Here is a 19,604-nt window from a genome sequence, read left to right on the forward strand (position 1 = left end):
TGAGTATTAAATTGTATCTAATTTATTATTTTACTGTTTGGCCTTTCAATTCCTTACCTGACATACAGCCAATTTCCAATCAATCTCTCTTTCTCTATATATATCGTGTTCATTGGTTTCATCCCAACTACATTGTAGTAAGTTTCTAAATTATTTTTTTGTTACTATATATGTTGTTGAAATACCAAATAGCTTCAACAAATGTTCATGTAAGCACACGTATACTAAGACGATAATGATAATATCATAAATATCTCTATCAAATTTCAAGAGTAGGTGGGCAAGTTTGGCAAGCTTTTGTTTGATGGAGTTGATCCAATATTTTAGCTTTTGTTTGATGGAGTTGATCCAATATTTTACTGTGTTGTATACAACTTTTACTTCAAGGTAATGTTTCTTGCTTTCTTTTTTGAGCGGTTGTCTATGGATTATGGTATTGCAATGGTGATAGTGGTGACACAAGTATTTTTCTAATCTCTATTATTATTATTATTATTATTATTATTATTATTATTATTATTATTATTATTATTATTATTATTATTATTATTATTATTATTATTATTATAAAAGCATGAATAATATGTTCTAAAGTTATTTTTATTTTGCTGAGTTTTACTAGAAGATTCCTTGGTCATCGTGTGAAAAATACGACTTGTATCAGATTTATAGAAAAATCACGTTACACTACTCTAAAACCAAATAGATGTTACTATGTCATTTTTTATGTTTCCTCTCATTTTACCCAATTAAAAGGTGTGTGGCATCTCTTATTGGCCAACATTTATATTTAGAGGTGTATACAATGTGACTACGAAAAATAGATCAAATGATGTAAGAATATTTTTTCCTCTTTAATAATTTTTTTATAGAGCAATTGCATGTTACAATACATAAAGGCCATCTGATAGTATAACTTTTTTTAGGTTGACGATTCATGTAACTTAAACGCAAGAAAGAAATTTATAAAGGAAGTAAGGTAGGAATAAGTAGAAAAAGGGATGAAAGTAACTAAAGAGATCAAGGAATTGAAGAAAAAAAAAAAAGATAAAACAGTAAAAGAAAAAAACTAGAGGAAAAATAATAGGCAAAAAGTTACATGACTGGAATGTAACTCAATAGTAATGATTGTTGTTGTAGTATTCTTACTTTTCATTCCATGTTCTTTTAATTTAAAATGTTTAGAAAATCAAATACTACTATTAAAGAAAGGACGAAGACAAATATCTCATACATTCGTGTATTATGTATTAAACTAAGAATTATGTATTAAAAGCACATCACCAAGTACAAATTCCCTTGAACTTCTTTTTTTTCTTTTACAAAAAAATTCTGCCAATGAAAAATGCAATTCACTAAGCTCAAATTCTAATAAGAATTAGTATATATTTGTGGCTTGATCAATATATAGAAATATTTCATTTATGTTTATTAATAAATAAAAATTATTATTCTATTTGGATTGAATTTATAAATAAGATTATTAAATCCAATAGAATTTTGGGCGGGCAAATTCTCTAGTTACTACAATAGAAGCGGTATGCTGGCAGTGGCAGTGGCAGTCACAGTTTCAGGGATGAACAGTAAATACTTCCACGTCTTTCATCCCAGGATTTCTGACAGAGTACTGAAAAGTCCAACCATGGGATGCACCTGCATGAATACCACTTTTGTTGACTGCAAATAGAGCCCCAATGAAGCCGGGATATTTCCTTGCAATTCGCGATATAGCATCTTTTGCAGCTAATTTGGGTTCCATTCCTAATCTCATACTCTCCACAACCTGATAACTGGCATCAGGCAAACAACATAGAAAGATGTTTATCTCCATATGAATGAATGATGCTGACCTCTAAAAATTGGAAATAAGCTTAGAAAAATGTATGACGTCCAGCTAGAAACTTCTCTAATGCCCTATACTTGTGTAAGAGGAAAAAAATAGAGTATTTCCAGACATTAACTAATCAGGGAAGTAAAATCTAAAGCTTTATCATAAGTTCTGTCCCAGCAAGAGAGATCTGGAGAGCAAGCAAAATCAACTACAACCTAAGTACTGCCCATAACTCAGACACTTCTAGCACATATTTGCTATTCCTATCTCTTATAGGAAGAGAAGTTGGGTGGTTGATGCAACTCATGAGTTAATCCTGATAAGCAAATTTTCAAAGAGCTTAGCTTCTTACCTTCAGGACTCAGGATAACTAATCAGAAATTAAACAAGAACCTTAAAACGTTTGTTTGATGCATGCTCGATCTTTTCTGTATGCCATAAGACAATATGCTACTAATCAATATAAGCTAAACTCTTTTAATTTGTAGGAGTACCATCTGTGTGCGTGTGTGTGCGCGCGCGTGAAAGAACGAGGAACCAAGCTTCACTACTTTATTCTCCTGAAAAAGAGTTCTTAATCAAAATTCCCAACCTTCATACTGGATTTTCACCTGGTCAGCTATTATAAACATTCTGTTCATCTTACGTATTTAATTCAAAAGCAAAATTTACTTGGTTTCTAGACATATATAATTCTGCTGTACATGATGGCACAGAAAAATTAAAGGAAGTTCCTTTGAAGTACCATGGAAGGAAGCGCATCATAATATCACCATCCCCAGTGGCTCCACAGGCACCAACTTCAGAATCTGCATACGCTGAAGACCCTGCTATAGGTCCATCACCAACCCTAGTGTTGCGTTTAAAAGGGGTAAAGGAGAAATAAAAGGAAATTGTTAAAGATAGAAAACCAAAAGCAAAGCTAAAAACCAGTTTGATATAATGTTGCGGTTGAATTACTACAGTAATGACTTTATTCTGTTAGAGAAGTAAATTTCTACTACGGAGGCAAGCATACTAAATGTAATATCTTACAAAGATCAGATACTAATGCAAGTTGACATTCTACAAATTGATTTTCGAGAAATGAGATTCAGAAAATCTAATCTAAGCATAACAAATTGCTCCTTCCTTTAATTAAATTTCCACTTTCCCTTCACTTAACACAAAAAACATGTCCATGCTTCCCTTTAGTGAGAACTTAAAGCTCTATTGTATTTATGAGCCACTTTTAACTTCCTGATTCTATTATAAGAAATGTCACCACCTGTCAACCTTGCGTAGTGGAAAGGGGAAAAGAGGAGAGAAGTCAAACATAGACATTCAGCTCAGGACTAAAGAGATGACTATTATGAATCCATATTTTTGTGAATTAGCATCATCTCTCTAGAATACATTCACGCATTAACAAAGTTCTAAATATACAAATGTAGACAGATAGGACTTGAGAAGCCGACAATGTGTAAATGTTAATCTTCTGATACCTCCGTGACCACCTCTAAAGATTACTTTTTTCTTTTCCACTCCAGAATAGATAAATCAAGCAGTAAACTTTTCGTTGAGATTTATGAAACATTTATAAACTGTTTCACCTTATATTGAGCACCCTAAAGGGCATGTCCCTCCAAACATAACATGTCTTTTCTTCTTCCCTTTAAGACGAGCATGGTCCCTTTAGGCAAGGGACAGTAAGCTTGATAACCACATAAATAAATGTGTGTGGCCTGTGGCCTGAGCACAACAACTCTAAAAAGGTCATTGACTCTTTTCTATCAGCTTCATGGTAAAGTGTTGAAAGGACACATAAATTGTTCTCATAACACAAACAAGTGAAGAATCACCTTCCGGGAATCTTAAATGTGGCTCCGTTAGTTGACGTACCAACAGCAATCCGTCCAACCTAAAAAGGAGGAATAAAGAATTCTGGTGAAAGAAGCTAACAAGCCAGAAATAAAGGAAGGCTGACACACCAACAACTTACCTGGTCAATGACAGCCATGGATATTGTATCATGGCTATGTAAACCAACATTAACTGATCCAAATTCGTTAGGCTGGAGCTCGTTCGCCATCAGACATCTTCCTATTGAAGGACCATTTGGATGGTATGGACCACAATTATCCCCGGGGGTGACATTTTTCCAAAAATTAGGTTGGCAATAATTTTCTTTCCATTTCATCCACTTCTCTGTTGACTCGACTGAGCTTAGGTTTATAGGCCCTGGAAGGCCCATTGAAATGGCAAAAGCTGAGGCTTGATCCCCAACAAGCATAGTATGTTTGGTATACTCCAGCACTAGCTTCGCAGCTTTAATGCCCTCTGGCACATACCTCATAGCAGCAACAGCGCCGACCTCCATTGTTACCTATGCATGTCTTAGCAAGTCCAAAATAAATTGCAAATTACATTTGCCTTGGTCAAAGGGATCATGAAGCAATATACAAGAACAAATAGCAACACTTATTACCCCCATCCATCACCATGGCATCAATACACAAGAATAAACAGAAATGCTATTACCCCATTCATCACCATGGCATCAATAGTAGTTTCTCCATTTTCATCTGGACTTCCACCTGGCCCAACTGCCATGAAAATAATACTTATGAACTGAATATCTAGCAATGCAAGTATAATATTGCATAAACCATCAGATAGACGCTCAACTGCGTCATTTCTTACCTTACAACTTGCTGCCTTTTCTGTCAAGAACATTCTTCGTTTGCACAAACATTTGTATCAATTTCTCATATGTATTTCTTGATATATAATTTTTACTTTCAACAACAGACTATCAATGGACTGAGAACTTATCTTGTCAACTGAATCAACCCTCTTACATTGATGAGGTAGATGTAGTGATATGACTGAAATTCCAGAGAATCTTTAGTTATATTGTACACAATATGCTTAATGATTATGTTATTGTTGAAAGTCAAGAGAATACTCAAATGATTATGTCATTTGGAATCCCAGAAATTAGGTAGATTTCCCTATTTCGCGTAACTAAAAATCCTATATGAGAAACCCTTCTTGTATCTTGCTAAACCAACTCTTTCAAGAAGAATTTGTTTATCATTTCTAATGGTATTAGTATTTCAATGATATCGGCGAAGACTTCAAGTAGTTTCTACTAATCGGCAGCCTTACACTATTTTACTAATCTTTCTTCTTTCTGGTAACCGTTCTGGCAGCAGAATCTTTTACTAATGATCATTCTGGTGACACTGCGCCATTTTTTGGTGACCCTTTTCGTGGTAGCTTTCCTCTTTCGGTGACCGCTCCAGCAGCATTGCGTCTCTTCTGGTGATTGCTCTTACTTCAGTCAACATCTGGCCATTCTTCAAGCATTAACTCTGGTGATCCTTTTAATGGTACTATGCCTCTTTTAGGTTTGTTCGGGCACCACATCTCTTTCTGGTGTCATTTTGTGAGCACTCAGCAGTCAGCACTGCCCCATCCTGCTGCACACCAGCCATTCTTCCAACTACTATTCAGGCCATTCTTCCAGCGACATGTCTAGCAACTTCTTTGTTAGCTGTTCAGCTTACTCAATCTACATCAGTGATGTGTTGGAGATTTCATCACGATACCTCTTTTCAACAACTGAGAGCAGACGTTTCTGTGTTTGTTGTAAGAAGCACTTCCTTTCAATTAACAATTACCAACCATGTATGTTAACAGAAAAGAGTTCCATCATTGCTTTCCTTTGCAGTAACTATTCACCACTTTCGCGACAATATTCAGGCGACTGTTTACTATTCCATAGACTTTTTAGTATTTCTTCTTTTTAAAATAAACGAGGACGAATGTTTTTAAAGAAGGAAGATTGTAACACTCCTCAAATTTATAAAAGTTTCGGGACACGCAAATTATAGAATTGAATTATTATTATTTATTTTTTCTTGCTATATTACGGATTTAAACCCCTGTGATTGATTTTCGAGTTACTTTTTTATTTATAAATAATTGGATATACAATTAGGGGAATATTATAATTTTAATATTATTAATTATTAAAAGTGGGTATCATTAATTATTAGTTAAGTTTTAAAAAAAAGGAAAAAGGGCCTAAAGCCCATAAAAGAAAAAAATAAAAGCAAAAAAACAAAAAAAAGAAACAGGGGGGCAAACTAAAGCCCATAAAGGGATTTTAGAACCAAAAGGATTGAAATCCTTTATACGAGAAAACAGAGAAACATTATGTTCCTTCGCACGAACAGAACCAGAGAAACAGAGGCTTTTTATCACGCAAGCAACGAAAATCTAGGGTTCTTTACAAATCACTAATTCGTGAACTCAGGTATATAAAATTCCCTATTATCAATTACCCTAAAGTAGTAGGTAAGAATTGGATAGTTAATTCCCTTCTTCCTCTATATCAATAATAAATTTCATGTTTAGGTGTGAAACTTTAAAATTGATTAAAACGCACTGGTTGTTGTAGAATCGATTGTTTGACTGGTGTCAATTGGACTGGGGCCTACGTATTGGCTCGAAAAGTTTTGAGGTGAGTTGATATAATCATTTACTAAAGTGGTTTAACTCACAAAAACACGCATACAAGGTGTTTGATGAATTGCTTAAAAGAGTTTATATTTACTTAATCAGAGCGAGTGAATACCTATTAACTTAGAATTGTTCTAGCAAAAGTTTAGATGATTTATTATGATATAAGTGCCTAAATTTTCAGATCTTTGTGTTATTCTTATATGTTATTTTCATGTTGAAAATTTATGAAGAAGCAAGAATCTTAGAAATACTTTTTCATATTTATTTCATTCTTATGTCATGCTTTACATTTAAGGATACCAGCATAAGCATGTACATGAGGTTCTGTAAAGAAAAGATTTAGACAAGAAAAGTCACAAAAGAAGTTGTAGAAAGAAAAGATTTTTGGGAGTATCCCTTATTCTGAGAAGGGGTCATCGTCCAGGCCGAGGGTCCTGACCAAGGCGTTGACTTTCTGAAACTACTTATGCCAAAGTAGGGAGCACACGAGCCGAGGGTCTCGTTGCTGAGAATTTACTTAGTCATGCTAAGGTATGATACATGAGCGCTGAGAACCATGAAGTGAGTGGCACCTCGTGGATTGGGCCTATTCGATCAGGTTGGGATCGAACCCGTGCCGATCACACGGTGACTGAAACAGAATTAAGTCAGGATAGTTGGAACTCCCAAAGTATAAAGTGAAGTATTTTTTTTATAAGAAAGAAAAAGAAAAGAATTTCTTTTAGAATATTCATAAATTGCTATTATGTAATTATTTTAGAATTATTCTTATAAGCTTTATGTTTTACATGCATTTAGAACTTTTGCTCGTAATGTATATGTTATTAAAGTTTCGCCCCCTGTTGTTGAGACTCACTGAGTATAATGGATGGTACTGACGTTCTCTTTTGGGAACCTACGTTGGTGTGCGGTACAACGTAGGAATCGGTTTTGCAGGCGAGCAGGCTACTAGTTAGGACTTTCTTCTCTTCCAGTGCTATTGGTGAGCTCCGCTTTTGTTCATTGAGTTTTCCTTAGAGTTATCTTTATTTAGTTATTTCTTTGTTTTCTTAGAGAACTGGCCAGGAAATCTCATGTCCTGAGCAGTGCGTCAGTTTATTAGTAGAGGCTTCATAGACATAGTCGTTGGGTTAAGATTCAGATGTTTTTGATAATAACTTAGCAATAATTCAGTAGTTACTACAATTAAAGTTTTGGAGTTGATTTATTTAAATATTTAAATTAATCAAAAGTATTTGGTTAGAGTATTGCCTTGTTGCATATAAAGTTTGGAGTTATAATAGATTTGATAAGCAGAGATGGTTCGCTCGGTCATTTTTAGTGATCGAGTGCCGGTCCCGGCTTGTTCAGAAAATGGGTCGTGAATAACTTGGTATCAGAGCCTCAGGTTTATGGAGTCCTAGGGGTTTATGAAGTCGTGTTAGTAGAGTCTTGTTTATGGGTATGAAGCGCGTCATACTTATAAACAGGAGGCTACAAGCATTTAGGAAAAAAAATCTCATTTTTTCATACTTTAGATCGTGCAGTAGATCCTACCTCTAAGAAATTATCTAATGTATTCGTTTCTCCAAAACTCACAGAAATGGCTCGTACTCGCAACTCTGACACCGACACTCAGGATGTTGCTCAAGAAACTATTGCTACTATTGTGGCTCAAGGCAGAACTAAGAAGGCTTTAACTCAGAATAGGAAGGGTAGATCCACAAAAGGGGTCCAAGTACCCCGAGTTGAACGTGAAAAAGGGGTGTATAATGATGAGCAAGTACCTCAGGATCCAGTGCCGCCCCCAACAGCAGCTCCGGCTCAGACAGCTATATCCCCATAGGTGGGTCAGATGTTTAATGCAGTCAACAGCGCTATGGAGATGTTTAAAACCTTCATGGCCAACGAGAACGAGAGAAGAGATGAAATTCCACCTCAATCAAATAAACAGAACAATTCTGAGTCTTCAAGAGTGAATGAATTTTTAAAGTTGAATCCTCCGGTGTTCCATGGTTCTATAGTTGATGAAGATCCAATGTTGTGGCTGGAGGGTGTCAAGAAAGCCCTCCGAGTGATGAAAGCATTTGATGATGAAGCTGTGGAGCTGGCTGCTTACCAGCTTAAAGATGTGGTTGGTGCTTGGTTTGAGACGTGGGAAAAGGAAAGAGATGAAGATGATGGTCCGCCTACTTGGGAAGAATTTGAAGAGGCCTTTTTATCCCAGAAGAGGATAGAGAAGCTAAGGCTACAGAGTTCGAACAGCTCAAGCAAGGGAATAAAAGTGTGCAAAAGTACTACATGGAATTCATAAGGCCACTTAAGCATGCTCCTCACATGGTTAAGACATAAAAAGCAAAGATTCGCAGGTTTGTTGGCGGTTTGGCTTACCACATTAAGGATATGACATCAGCTGCAACGGTAGGAATAATAGCTTTCTCCTCTGTTGTGGGGTTCGCCAAACACTTAGAAAAAGACAGACAACAAAGGAGAGAAGAAAAAGAGCATAACAAGAAAGCCCGGACAGCAGGCAGGTTAATGGTACATCCATCGGAGGTGGAAGGGATTCCTCTAATAAGGAGTCATTAGCACCAGCTCAGTCCAGTCATCAGTCACGTGGTGGGTCTTCCTTCAGACGTACTCAGAGTTATGGAAATTAGTCTCGCCAGAATCAGAATTTTAGGACATCATCCTCACATAGCCAGAGTCAGGCTGAGCAACATTCACACCAACAAGGTCTTTGTGGAACATGTAAGAGGCAACATTCAGGTCAGTGCAAGCTTGGGTTTCGTGGTTGCTATCATTGTGGAGACATTGGTTATATAAAGGCCAACTGCACAAAGTTGCGACATAATTTTAGTGGTGGATCAACTCGTCCTTCTAGTTCCTCAGCTACTGCAGTTGCACCACCCAGGCTCGTGGTTCTCATAATCAGGCCGGGCATGGGGCAAGCAGGGGTGCAGATCGAGTTACTCAAGGAGGGGGGCAACCCCGTTTGTTTGCTACACTTGATCGTTAGAGTGCAGAGGCATCTACAGAAGTTATTACAAGTATACTTTTAGTCTGCTCACATAATGCTTATGCCATAATGGATCCAGGTTCAACGTTTTCATATGTGACTCCATACTTTGCAATTAACCTCGGACTAGAACCTGAACAACTTAGTGAGTCATTCCTAGTATATACTCCAGTTGGCGAGTCAGTGAAAGTCACAAGAGTCTATAGAGGTTGTATAGTTTCAGTCTATGGTCGCAACACCAAAGCCGATCTCATAGAGTTAGAAATGGTGGATTTCGATATGATCATGGGTATGAATTGGTTATCTTCCTGCTATGCCATGTTAGATTATCATGCCAAGATAGTCAGGTTCCCATTTTCAAATGAAGAAGTCTTAGAGTGGAAGGGTAGTTCAACATCGCTTGTAGGTAAGTTTATTTCTTACCTTAAGGCACAACGAATGATCGGTAAGGGGTGTCTCGTCTATTTGGCTCACATCATTAATCCAGAATTAGAACCACCAGCTCTTCAGTCTGTGCCAGTTGTTAGAGTATTTTCAGAAGTTTTCCCAGATGATCTTCCCGGACTTCCTCCCGAAAGAATCATAGACTTTGGCATTGATCTCATGCCATGCACTCAGTCCATATCTATACCTCCTTATAGGATGGCTCCAGTAGAACTTAATGAGTTGAGAGAGCAGTTGAAAGACCTTCTTGACAAGGGCTTCATCAGGCCGAGTGTTTCACCGTGGGGTGCCCCAGTCCTGTTTGTCAAAAAGAAAGATGGGCCTCTCAAAATGTGCGTCGACTATCGGTAGTTGAATAAAGTTACCATTAAGAACAAGTACTCACTGCCAAGAATTGATGATTTATTTGATCAACTTCAGGGTGCCAAGTACTTTTCAAAATAGACTTGAGGTCGGGGTACCATCAGTTGAGAATAAGAGAAGAGGATATATCTAAAATAGCCTTTAGAACTCACTACAGGCACTATGAATTTCTAGTGATGTCCTTCGGGTTGACAAATGCTCCAGCTGCATTCATGGACCTTATGAACAGAGTTTTCAAGTCATTCCTTGATACCTTTATTATTGCGTTTATAGACGATATTTTGGTGTACTCTAAGAGCAAGGAAGATCATGCAGAACACCTCAGAATAGCGTTGCAGACCTTGAAGGAGAATGAGCTTTATGCCAAGTTTTAAAAATGTGAGTTCTGGTTGCAGTCAGTGGCATTCTTAGGCCATGTGGTATCTAGTGAAGGAATAAAAGTAGACCCTCAGAAGACAGAAGCAGTCAAGAACTGGCATAGGCCGACAACGCCAACCAAAATCAGGAGTTTCTTGGGGTTAGCTGGCTACTATAGAAGGTTTGTAGAGGGGTTTTCTTCACTTGCAGCTCCATTAACTAAGTTGACCCAGAAAGCAGTTAAGTTCCAGTGGTTAGACGTTTGTGAGCAGAGTTTTCAAGAGTTAAATAAGAGGTTGACCACTGCACCTGTATTAACCTTGCCGACAGGTTCAGGTGGTTTCACAGTGTATTGTGATGCCTCCAGAGTTGGTCTCGGTTGTGTTCTTATGCAAAATACAAAAGTTATTGCTTAGGCAGTTAAAGAATCATGAAAAGAACTACCCTACACACGACTTAGAGCTTGCAGCAGTGGTGTTTGCATTAAAGATATGGCGACATTACCTTTATGGTGAGCATTCTGAAGTGTTTACAGATCACAAAAGCCTCCAGTACATTTTCAAACAAAAAGAATTAAATTTGAGACAGAGAAGGTGGCTCGAGCTATTGAAAGATTATGACATTAATATCTTTTATCACCCGGGCAAAGCTAATGTGGTAGCAGATGCACTTAGTAGGAAGTCAATGAGTGTCTTGGCCCATCTTGCAGTACAAAGGCGATCTTTGGGTCGAGAAATTCCAAAACTAGCAAATGATGGAATTAGATTGGATGAGACCGAAGAAGGAGGTATAACTGCTTATGCCTTAGCACAATCCTCCCTTGTTGCGCATGTTAAGGCTAAGCAAAACGAAGATCCGTACTTAGTGAAATTAAAAGGAGTCAGAAACAAAGAAATCACTGCTTTCACTCTAGGAAGTGACGGGGTTTTGAAGTTGAATGATCGGTTATGTGTGCCTGATGTAGATGGTCTTAGGAAGGCCATAATGGAGGAAGCTCACATTTCGAGGTACTCTATCCACCCAATTGCTACCAAAATGTATCTAGATTTTTAAGAGTTGTATTGGTGGAAAGGCATGAAGAAACAAGTAACAGATCATGTGGCTAAATATTTAAATTGCCAGCAAGTCAAAGCCGAGCATCAGAGGCCTAGTGGCCTAGCTCAAGATATAGAGATACCACAGTGCAAGTGGGAGATGATTAATATGGATTTCGTAGTAGGTCTACCTCGCACGTACCGTAAACATGATTCAATTTGGGTTATTGTAGACCGACTGATAAAGTCCGCGCAACCAATAAAGACGACAGATTCCGCAGAGTAGTATGCGCAGTTGTACATCAAAGAAATAGTCTGATTGCATGGTACTCCAGTTTCAATCATATCCGACAGAGGCCCTCAGTTCACAGCGCATTTTTGGCAGGCATTTCAGAAAAGATTAGGTACCAAGGTCAATTTAAACACCGTTTTCCATCCACAGACCGATGGCCAGGCAGAAAGGACCATTCAGACTCTCGAAGATATGTTGCGTGCGTGTGTTATAGATTTTGGAGGTAATTGGGATGATCACTTGCCACTTATAGAATTTGCTTACAATAACAGCTATCAGGCCAGCATTAGTATGGCTCCTTATGAAGCGTTGTATAGGCGGAGATGTAGGTCTCCAGTGGGTTGGTTTGAACCAGCAGAAGTGTCGTTGATTGGTCCAGAGTTTGTTTGTGAGACCTTGGAGAAAGTTCAGCTAATTAGAGAAAGATTTAAAGCGGCTCAGAGTCGTCAAAAGTCTTATTCTGATAAGAAGCATCGTGAGTTAGAGTTCATGGTTGGTGATAAGGTGTTTTTGAAAGTTTCACCAATGAAAGGAGTTATGAGGTTTGGTAAGAAAGGGAAACTTAGCCCTAGATTTATCGGACCTTATGAAATTCTAGAAAAGAAAGGAAACGTGGCTTATAAGCTAGCGCTACCCGTTGAGTTGTCCTCTGTTCATCCTGTCTTTCATGTGTCTATGCTTAGAAAGTACATTCATGATGAGTCGCATATAATACCTACCGATACCATAGAAATTAAAGAAGGCTTGACTTATGAAGAGGTACCTATAGAAATTCTCAATAGGCAAGTAAGAAAGTTGAGAACAAAGGATACAGCATCGGTAAAAGTTTTGTGGAGTAATCATGATTCAAAAGAGGCTACGTGGGAGGTCGAGGAAGATATGAGGAAGAAATATTCATATTTATTTGAGTAACAAGGTATGTGAACCTAGGTTTGGCTTGACATTTATATTTCATTTATTAAATACAAGTTAGCAAGTGTTTATGTCCTTCCTAAATTATACTTGGTTGTTGTAGTAATTTAGTTTATGCCAGAGTATATTTAATTCATTAAAGTGATTTACTTTTGCTAAAGTGTTGTACTTTAGATTCTTGTTAGTTATTGTGTTACCTCCTTGCCGGAGTGTGAGTAATTAGTTTATGAGCTGTGTACAGTGCCTATGAATGGCCTGTTATGGTATATTTGGTTGTTGTTGGTGTAGTTGTGGTATTTGTGACAGGGATATTTTTTTGGATAGTCCAAGTTACAAGCGAAACTCTGCCAAAATTTTTCAAAATTTAGGGAGTTAGCCAAAATTTTGAGTCCCTTGGAAGAGTGACTAGTGCTAAGAAAACTTAATAGGTTCAAGGGCCTAAGGAATGATTGATAGCTTAAGAATAAGGCCCTAGCAACATTCGAGGACGAATGTTTTTAAAGAAGGAAGATTGTAACACTCCTCAAATTTATAAAAGTTTCGGGACACGCAAATTATAGAATTGAATTATTATTATTTATTTTTTCTTGCCTATAGTGTAAATATATATATATACACACACACACTTAAATAATTGGATATACAAGTAGTAAAATATTAATAATTTTAATATTATTAATTATTAAAAGTGGGTATCATTAATTATTAGTTAAATGAAAACAAAACAAACAAACAAAAAAATAAAAGCAATAAAACAAAAAAAGAAACAGGGGGGCAAACTAAAGCCCATAAAGGGATTTTAGAACCAAAAGGATTGAAATCCTTTATACGAGAAAACAGAGAAACATTCTGTTCCTTCGCACGAACAGAACCAGCGAAACAGAGGCTTTTTATCACGCAAGCAACGGAAAATCTAGGGTTCTTTACAAATCACTAATTCGTGAACTCAGGTATATAAAATTCCCTATTGTCAATTACCCTAAAGTAGTAGTAGGTAAGAATTGGATAGTTAATTCCCTTCTTCCTCTATATCAATAATAAATTTCATGTTTAGGTGTGAAACTTTAAAATTGATTAAAACGCACTGGTTGTTGTAGAATCGATTGTTTGACTGGTGTCAATTGGACTGGGGCCTACGTATTGGCTCGAAAAGTTTTGAGGTGAGTTGATATAACCCTTTACTAAAGTGGTTTGACTCACAAAAGCACGCATACAAGGTGTTTGATGAATTGCTTAAAAGAGTTTATATTTACTTAATCGGAGCGAGTGAATAACTATTAACTTAGAATTGTTCTAGCAAAAGTTTAGATGATTTATTATGATATATGTGCATAAATTTTCAGATCTTTGTGTTATTCTTATATGCTATTTTCATGTTGAAAATTTATGAAGAAGCAAGAATCTTAGAAATACTTTTACATATTTATTTCATTCTTATGCCATGCTTTACATTTAAGGATACAAGCATGAGCATGTACATGAGGTTCTGTAAAGAAAAGATTTAGACTTGAAAAATCACAAGAAGTTGTAGAAAGAAAAGATTTTTGGGAGTATCATTTATTCTGAGAAGGGATCATCGTCCAGGCCGAGGGTCCTAACCAAGGCGTTGACTTCCTGAAACTACTTGTGCCAAAGTAGGGAGCACAGGAGCCGAGGGTCTCGTTGCTGAGAATTTACTTATTCATGCTAAGGTATGATACATGAGCGCTGAGAACCATGAAGCGAGTGGCACCTCGTGGATTGGGCCTATTCGATCAGGTTGGGATCGAACCCGTGCCGATCACACGGTGACTGAAACAAAATTAAGTCAAGATAGTTGGAACTCCCAAAGTATAAAGTGAAGTATTTTTTTATAAGAAAGAAAAAGAAAAGAATTTCTTTTAGAATATTCATAAACTGCTATTATGTAATTATTTTAGAATTATTCTTATAAGCTTTATGTTTTACATGCATTCAGAACCTTTGCTCGTAATGTATATGTTATTAAAGTTTCGGCCCCTGTTGTTGAGACTCGCTGAGTACAATGGATGGTACTGACGTTCTCTTTTAAGAACCTACGTTGGTCTGCGGTACAACGTAGGAACCGGTTTTGCAGGCGAGCAGGCTACTAGTTAGGACTTTCTTCTCTTTCAGTGCTATTGGTGAGCTCCGCTTTTGTTCATGGAGTATTCCTTAGAGTTATCTTTATTTAGTTATTTTTTTTGTTTACTTAGAGAACTGGCCAAGAAATCTCATGTCCTGAGCAGTGCGTCAGTTTATTAGTAGAGGCTTCATAGACATAGTCGGGTTAAGATTCAGATGTTTTTGATGATAACTTAGCAATAATTCAATAGTTACTACGATTAAAGTTTTGGAGTTGATTTATTTAAATATTTAAATTAATTAAAAGTATTTGGTTAGAGTATTGCCTTGTTGCATATAAAGTTTGGAGTTATAATAGATTTGATAAGCAGAGATGGTTCGCTCGGTCATGTTTAGTGATCGAATGCCGGTCCAGGCTTGTTCAGAAAATGGGTCGTGACACGGGGCATGTGTAAAGTCAAGGGAAATATTAAGAATATTGTATAAAATATTCTCAGTATTTTTATGAATGACAAAAGTCAAGAGAATGATTATATTATGCATGATAATCTTAATGTTTATGGCCACATTAATTCACAATCACAAGAACTAGAAACTTTCCCTATCATTGTAGCTTGTGGTGTAGACATTGCATAGATCATTGTTGGACATTGTATTCACTTGGAGATTTTACTGAGTTTTCTAATTTAGCTGCTATTTCAAAACTTAGTATGAGAGGTGGCATTGCAATTTCCACGAAGAAGACTTGACTTTGAAATTGTCCAAGTCAAGACACAAGTCAGTCCGAACTATATGCTTGGATACTATCAATTCAAGGACTAAGGATGACCACTATGATTATTGCCGTCAAATCCTTGGTATGGGAACCACATTAGTTGCAGAAATTCAACCATTTTAAGAATTACCAAAAATCTTTTTGTTCATTACATTGGCTTTAAATTTGCATTCTTCATAGCAACCAATTCGATGTAAGTGAAGATCTTCTCAGGAGAGTTTTTATTAGGATAATTTTGCAAGAGTAATTCAATTTTCAAAGCTATAAACACTCAAATGGAGGAGAGTTGCTTGGTTCTAACTCAACTCTACTAGCTGCAGTTGCCAAGGCATCTGGTACTAATTACTGGACTTAGATGGTATGACCTCGTATACACCTGTTGAAAAAATTCAAAAAATTATACCAACAAAAATCTCAGAGATATTTTTGTCACTTTTTCTAAAGCGACCAGAATCCTAGGGTTTAAGTGGATAATGGGAATGCCCCTCTACCATTTTTCCACTTAAATACCAGGTTTTTGACATCAAAAGTGTATTTAACGTATTTAATTTCAACATCCAATATAATAAGACACATTTTTATTTCGTTTTTCAATTAATCATTCGTGTATACCTGTACCATCACATCTTAGTTTCTCACAAGCAGAACAACCTTCCACAACCGCATCTACTGCAGAAAACCCACTGTCCACAGCCCTCCACGCAGCTCTAACAGCTTCCAAGAAGGGCCACGTGCTTATTACCACAGGATATTCCAAAGTGCTCCCAATTTCACTCGCCAGTACCTATACACATCAAATTTATCAATATTCAATAATATAAAATTGTAAAAAATCCGACAAGATTAGGAACAAGGGGAACGTTGGGTATACCATGGAGAAGAGCAAAAGATGAGGGACTTGTAGTTGCTTCTTCATGCTAGACGCCTCTCTGCCTTCTTTTTCACTCTGCAACACTCAACACTCTACGCTTTAGACTATACTTTCTTATTTTGTTAATAAAAATAAATAATTCACCCAATCCAGAAAAAAATAATTCATCCCACGCAACCTTCAACAACCAACATTATATTTTTCTTCATATTTCATTTTAGTTTCTAGTGAATTCATTTATTTATAAGCTAGCGTTAGATTTGGTTGAAACTTAACAAAAAGAGCTTTTGAAGTTAATATTGTGTTTGAACATGCATTTTATTTGAAAAAATGCTGAAGCTTTTTGAGGGGAAGAAAAAATTTCACCCAAAAACTAGCTCAAACCTTTTTTTTGGAACTTGAAATTTTTTCTTCAAATTATTATCAAAAACTGATTAAATTCCATGAATAAGAAAGTTTTCCAAATTTATATCCAAACAGGAGCTTAGTTTTCACAATGAGAATAAGGCCAAAGACATTAAAGATAAAGGAATTTTTACATACCTATACACTATTGGAAACTGTATTACCCTCCCTACTCAAGTTTCAATTTAATTACATCCTATATACAAATTTACCAATTATATACACTTTAGGAATTAAATGAGTATCCATTTATATTAAGAATAAATTATTTCTCATCATTATTTTCTCTCCCTCATGCGCTCTCTCTCTCCGTCTCTCTCTCTGTGCGTCTCTCTCTATCTCTCAATCCTTAATTTCAGTAATGTAGAGCAAAGAAAAAGATAGCAGCAATTCCACCATTGACAGCAATTAAAAAGCTTTGAATTCGTATTTGAATGTTTAAAAAACATTATTTGTTTGAATTGAGTGTTGTTACAAACAATTGGGAATTCTCTCTACGTCTCTCTCTATCTCTCAATCCCTAATTCTTGTCATGTAAAGCAAAGGAAAAGAGAGTAGCAATTCCACTATTGACAACCATTAAAAAGTTTTAAAGCTTTGAATTCGAATTTGGGTTTTCAAATACCATTATTTGTTTGGGTTGGGTGTTGTTGCAAACAATTGGGAATATGGTTTGGAGTTCATATCTCAATTTTGAGGGTGTTTTGGTGAAGATTAGACTTGATTTTGGCTGAATTTCATATTGAAACTCGAAAGAAGACATGACATATATTATACTTACGAAATTGTAGTAAAATTGTAGAAAAATTGTATTATGTTGTTTATATATATGTTATTTTATTTTTGTTTAACTATTTTATGAAAGTTGAACAATATTGTTTAAAAATTGTATTTAAGTTGTATGATATTGTAATTGTATATAACTGAGTAGAAATAATGTATAAAAATTGTAGATAAGTTGTAGATAGGTTGTATAATATATAATAAGTTGTATGAAATTTATTTTTACTATGTATAAATCAGATACAAAATATACAAAAGACATATTGTATAAAAATTGTATTTATGTGGTATGATATTATAGTTGTATATAACTGGGTAGAAAAAATATATGAAAGTTGTAGATAAGTTGTATAATATATAATTAGTTGTATGAAATTTATTTTTACTATGTATAAATTGGATAAAATATACAAAAGATATATTGTATAAAATTTGTATCTAAGTTGTATGATATTGTAATTAAATTTAATTGGGTAGAAATAATGTATGAAAGTTGTAGATAAGTTATAGTGTCAAAGGCAATTCAAAGCACCACCCATGGCTTTCTGGTAGCAACTTGAATCACTTCCATTTGGAGAGATTTTACTGGTCAATGTGCATACTCGGTGCATTGAATTTCATACGCTATCTGTATCGAAAATATTTAGGGAGGAAGAGCCACTTTTTATTTGTAGAGTTGTTAGTAATAGATATTATAATAAGAAGCAAGAGGTATAAAGTGGACCTGAGAAGTTGGAATATATACGGAGAAAGATAGGATGAGGTGAGTGGAATAATTAAAGTTTTGATTTTTCTGATAGTATTTGGTTTGGTTGATAAAGGGAAGCCTCCAAATTTGTGAGGTAACGTGGCTGACTGGCTAAGCCCATCCCTTTGCTCCTTTCCAAAATTTCAGATTTCGATCACCACTGAAATATTAGGAAATAAAATACTGAATACACGTAGGAAAAAAAATCTAAATTGCATTTGTTTGGAGAGAAGAGGGGTGAGAGGAGAGAAAAAAGGAAAAGGGTGTAACTAAATCCTTTGATTGAAGACACAAATAATGGATTGAGAGCCTTTTAAGGTGGATTGTATATATTTTATAACTAAAATGTGTTTAGGTCGATAAATACCAAAATATAGACATTTTTCGTAATAAGGTTTCAAATAGTGTATAGGAATGAAAAAATCTCAAAGATAAATATAGTGATGAAGTTCAATTAGGAGAGAAACTTTATGGCTTTTTACGATGTTGAAATTAAGAAAGTGTCTTTTTTAAAAATTTTATGTGTAAAAGATAGATATTTTATGTGTAAAAGCAAATCTCTCAACGTGTAAAAAAGAGATAGAGTCATCAAATTAAAAACAAGTTTTGTAATGACCTACAAAACCACTTGACACGTTCAAGTAGCGATTGTCCTATCCTCTGCAAATATTTTTTATAAGCATTTTCCATGTTATTATTTTCCAAATATAGAAAAAATGACAGATGCCATGTTGCTATTTTTTCATTCTTTTTTCTTTTTCTTTCTTTTTCCATTTTTGTGTTTTGTGTCCTACATCCATAAGTTCACATGAAGTAACATAACCCGAGGTTGAAGGCTGACTCACTTGGTTAACTCTCTATCTTTCACAAACATATCCCCTAATGTAATAAAAAAACAAAAGTAACATAGCGCAAGGAAAACCAAATTCGCCAAAACACGGCATGATAGTTGGCTCTTCAAATTCATCAAACCTGTCATAGCCCATGTTCTTTTAACAACCTACCTTTCAATGTCATAGACCAAGTTGAAACAACTTTTGCCAGTTCCTGAAGAACAGAAAATCGTTAATCCTCAAGAAAAAGACATGAAGATATTCAGAAAACGACGAGCATTTTAGAACTTTTGCAACCTAGAGGATGAAGCAAACATAATATTTTTGCTTTAAAACACTGTAAACAAACCGAAAATAAATGCAA

General features: G+C 35.7%; 1 protein-coding gene and 1 long non-coding RNA gene across 4 annotated transcripts; one reads left to right on the forward strand and one right to left on the reverse strand.

Moving 5' to 3' along the window:
* Nucleotides 1-1,549: 1,549 nt before the first annotated feature.
* Nucleotides 1,550-16,903, reverse strand: LOC107795479 (putative isoaspartyl peptidase/L-asparaginase 3). Its single transcript, XM_016618120.2, has 8 exons — nt 16,856-16,903; nt 16,472-16,546; nt 16,213-16,384; nt 4,352-4,416; nt 3,813-4,196; nt 3,673-3,731; nt 2,577-2,681; nt 1,550-1,790 (listed from the first exon to the last, which is right to left on the reverse strand). The coding sequence occupies exons 2-8, from the start codon at nt 16,514-16,516 to the stop codon at nt 1,571-1,573; spliced, it is 1,050 nt and encodes a 349-aa protein (XP_016473606.2). The 5' UTR covers nt 16,517-16,546; nt 16,856-16,903; the 3' UTR covers nt 1,550-1,570.
* On the forward strand, nt 4,514-15,976 carry LOC142181728 (uncharacterized). 3 transcript variants are annotated; one of them, XR_012710642.1, is made up of 3 exons: nt 4,514-13,693; nt 13,841-13,903; nt 14,701-15,976. It is a non-coding gene; the product is annotated as an uncharacterized LOC142181728 (long non-coding RNA). The 3 variants fall into 3 exon arrangements; XR_012710641.1 differs by lacking the exon at nt 14,701-15,976 and adding an exon at nt 14,201-14,689; XR_012710640.1 differs by lacking the exon at nt 14,701-15,976 and having other exon boundaries at nt 13,841-14,689.
* Nucleotides 16,904-19,604: the final 2,701 nt, after the last annotated feature.

Source organism: Nicotiana tabacum, chromosome 6 (genome assembly GCF_000715075.1).
Source record: "Nicotiana tabacum cultivar K326 chromosome 6, ASM71507v2, whole genome shotgun sequence".
NCBI classification, from domain to species: domain Eukaryota; kingdom Viridiplantae; phylum Streptophyta; class Magnoliopsida; order Solanales; family Solanaceae; genus Nicotiana; species Nicotiana tabacum.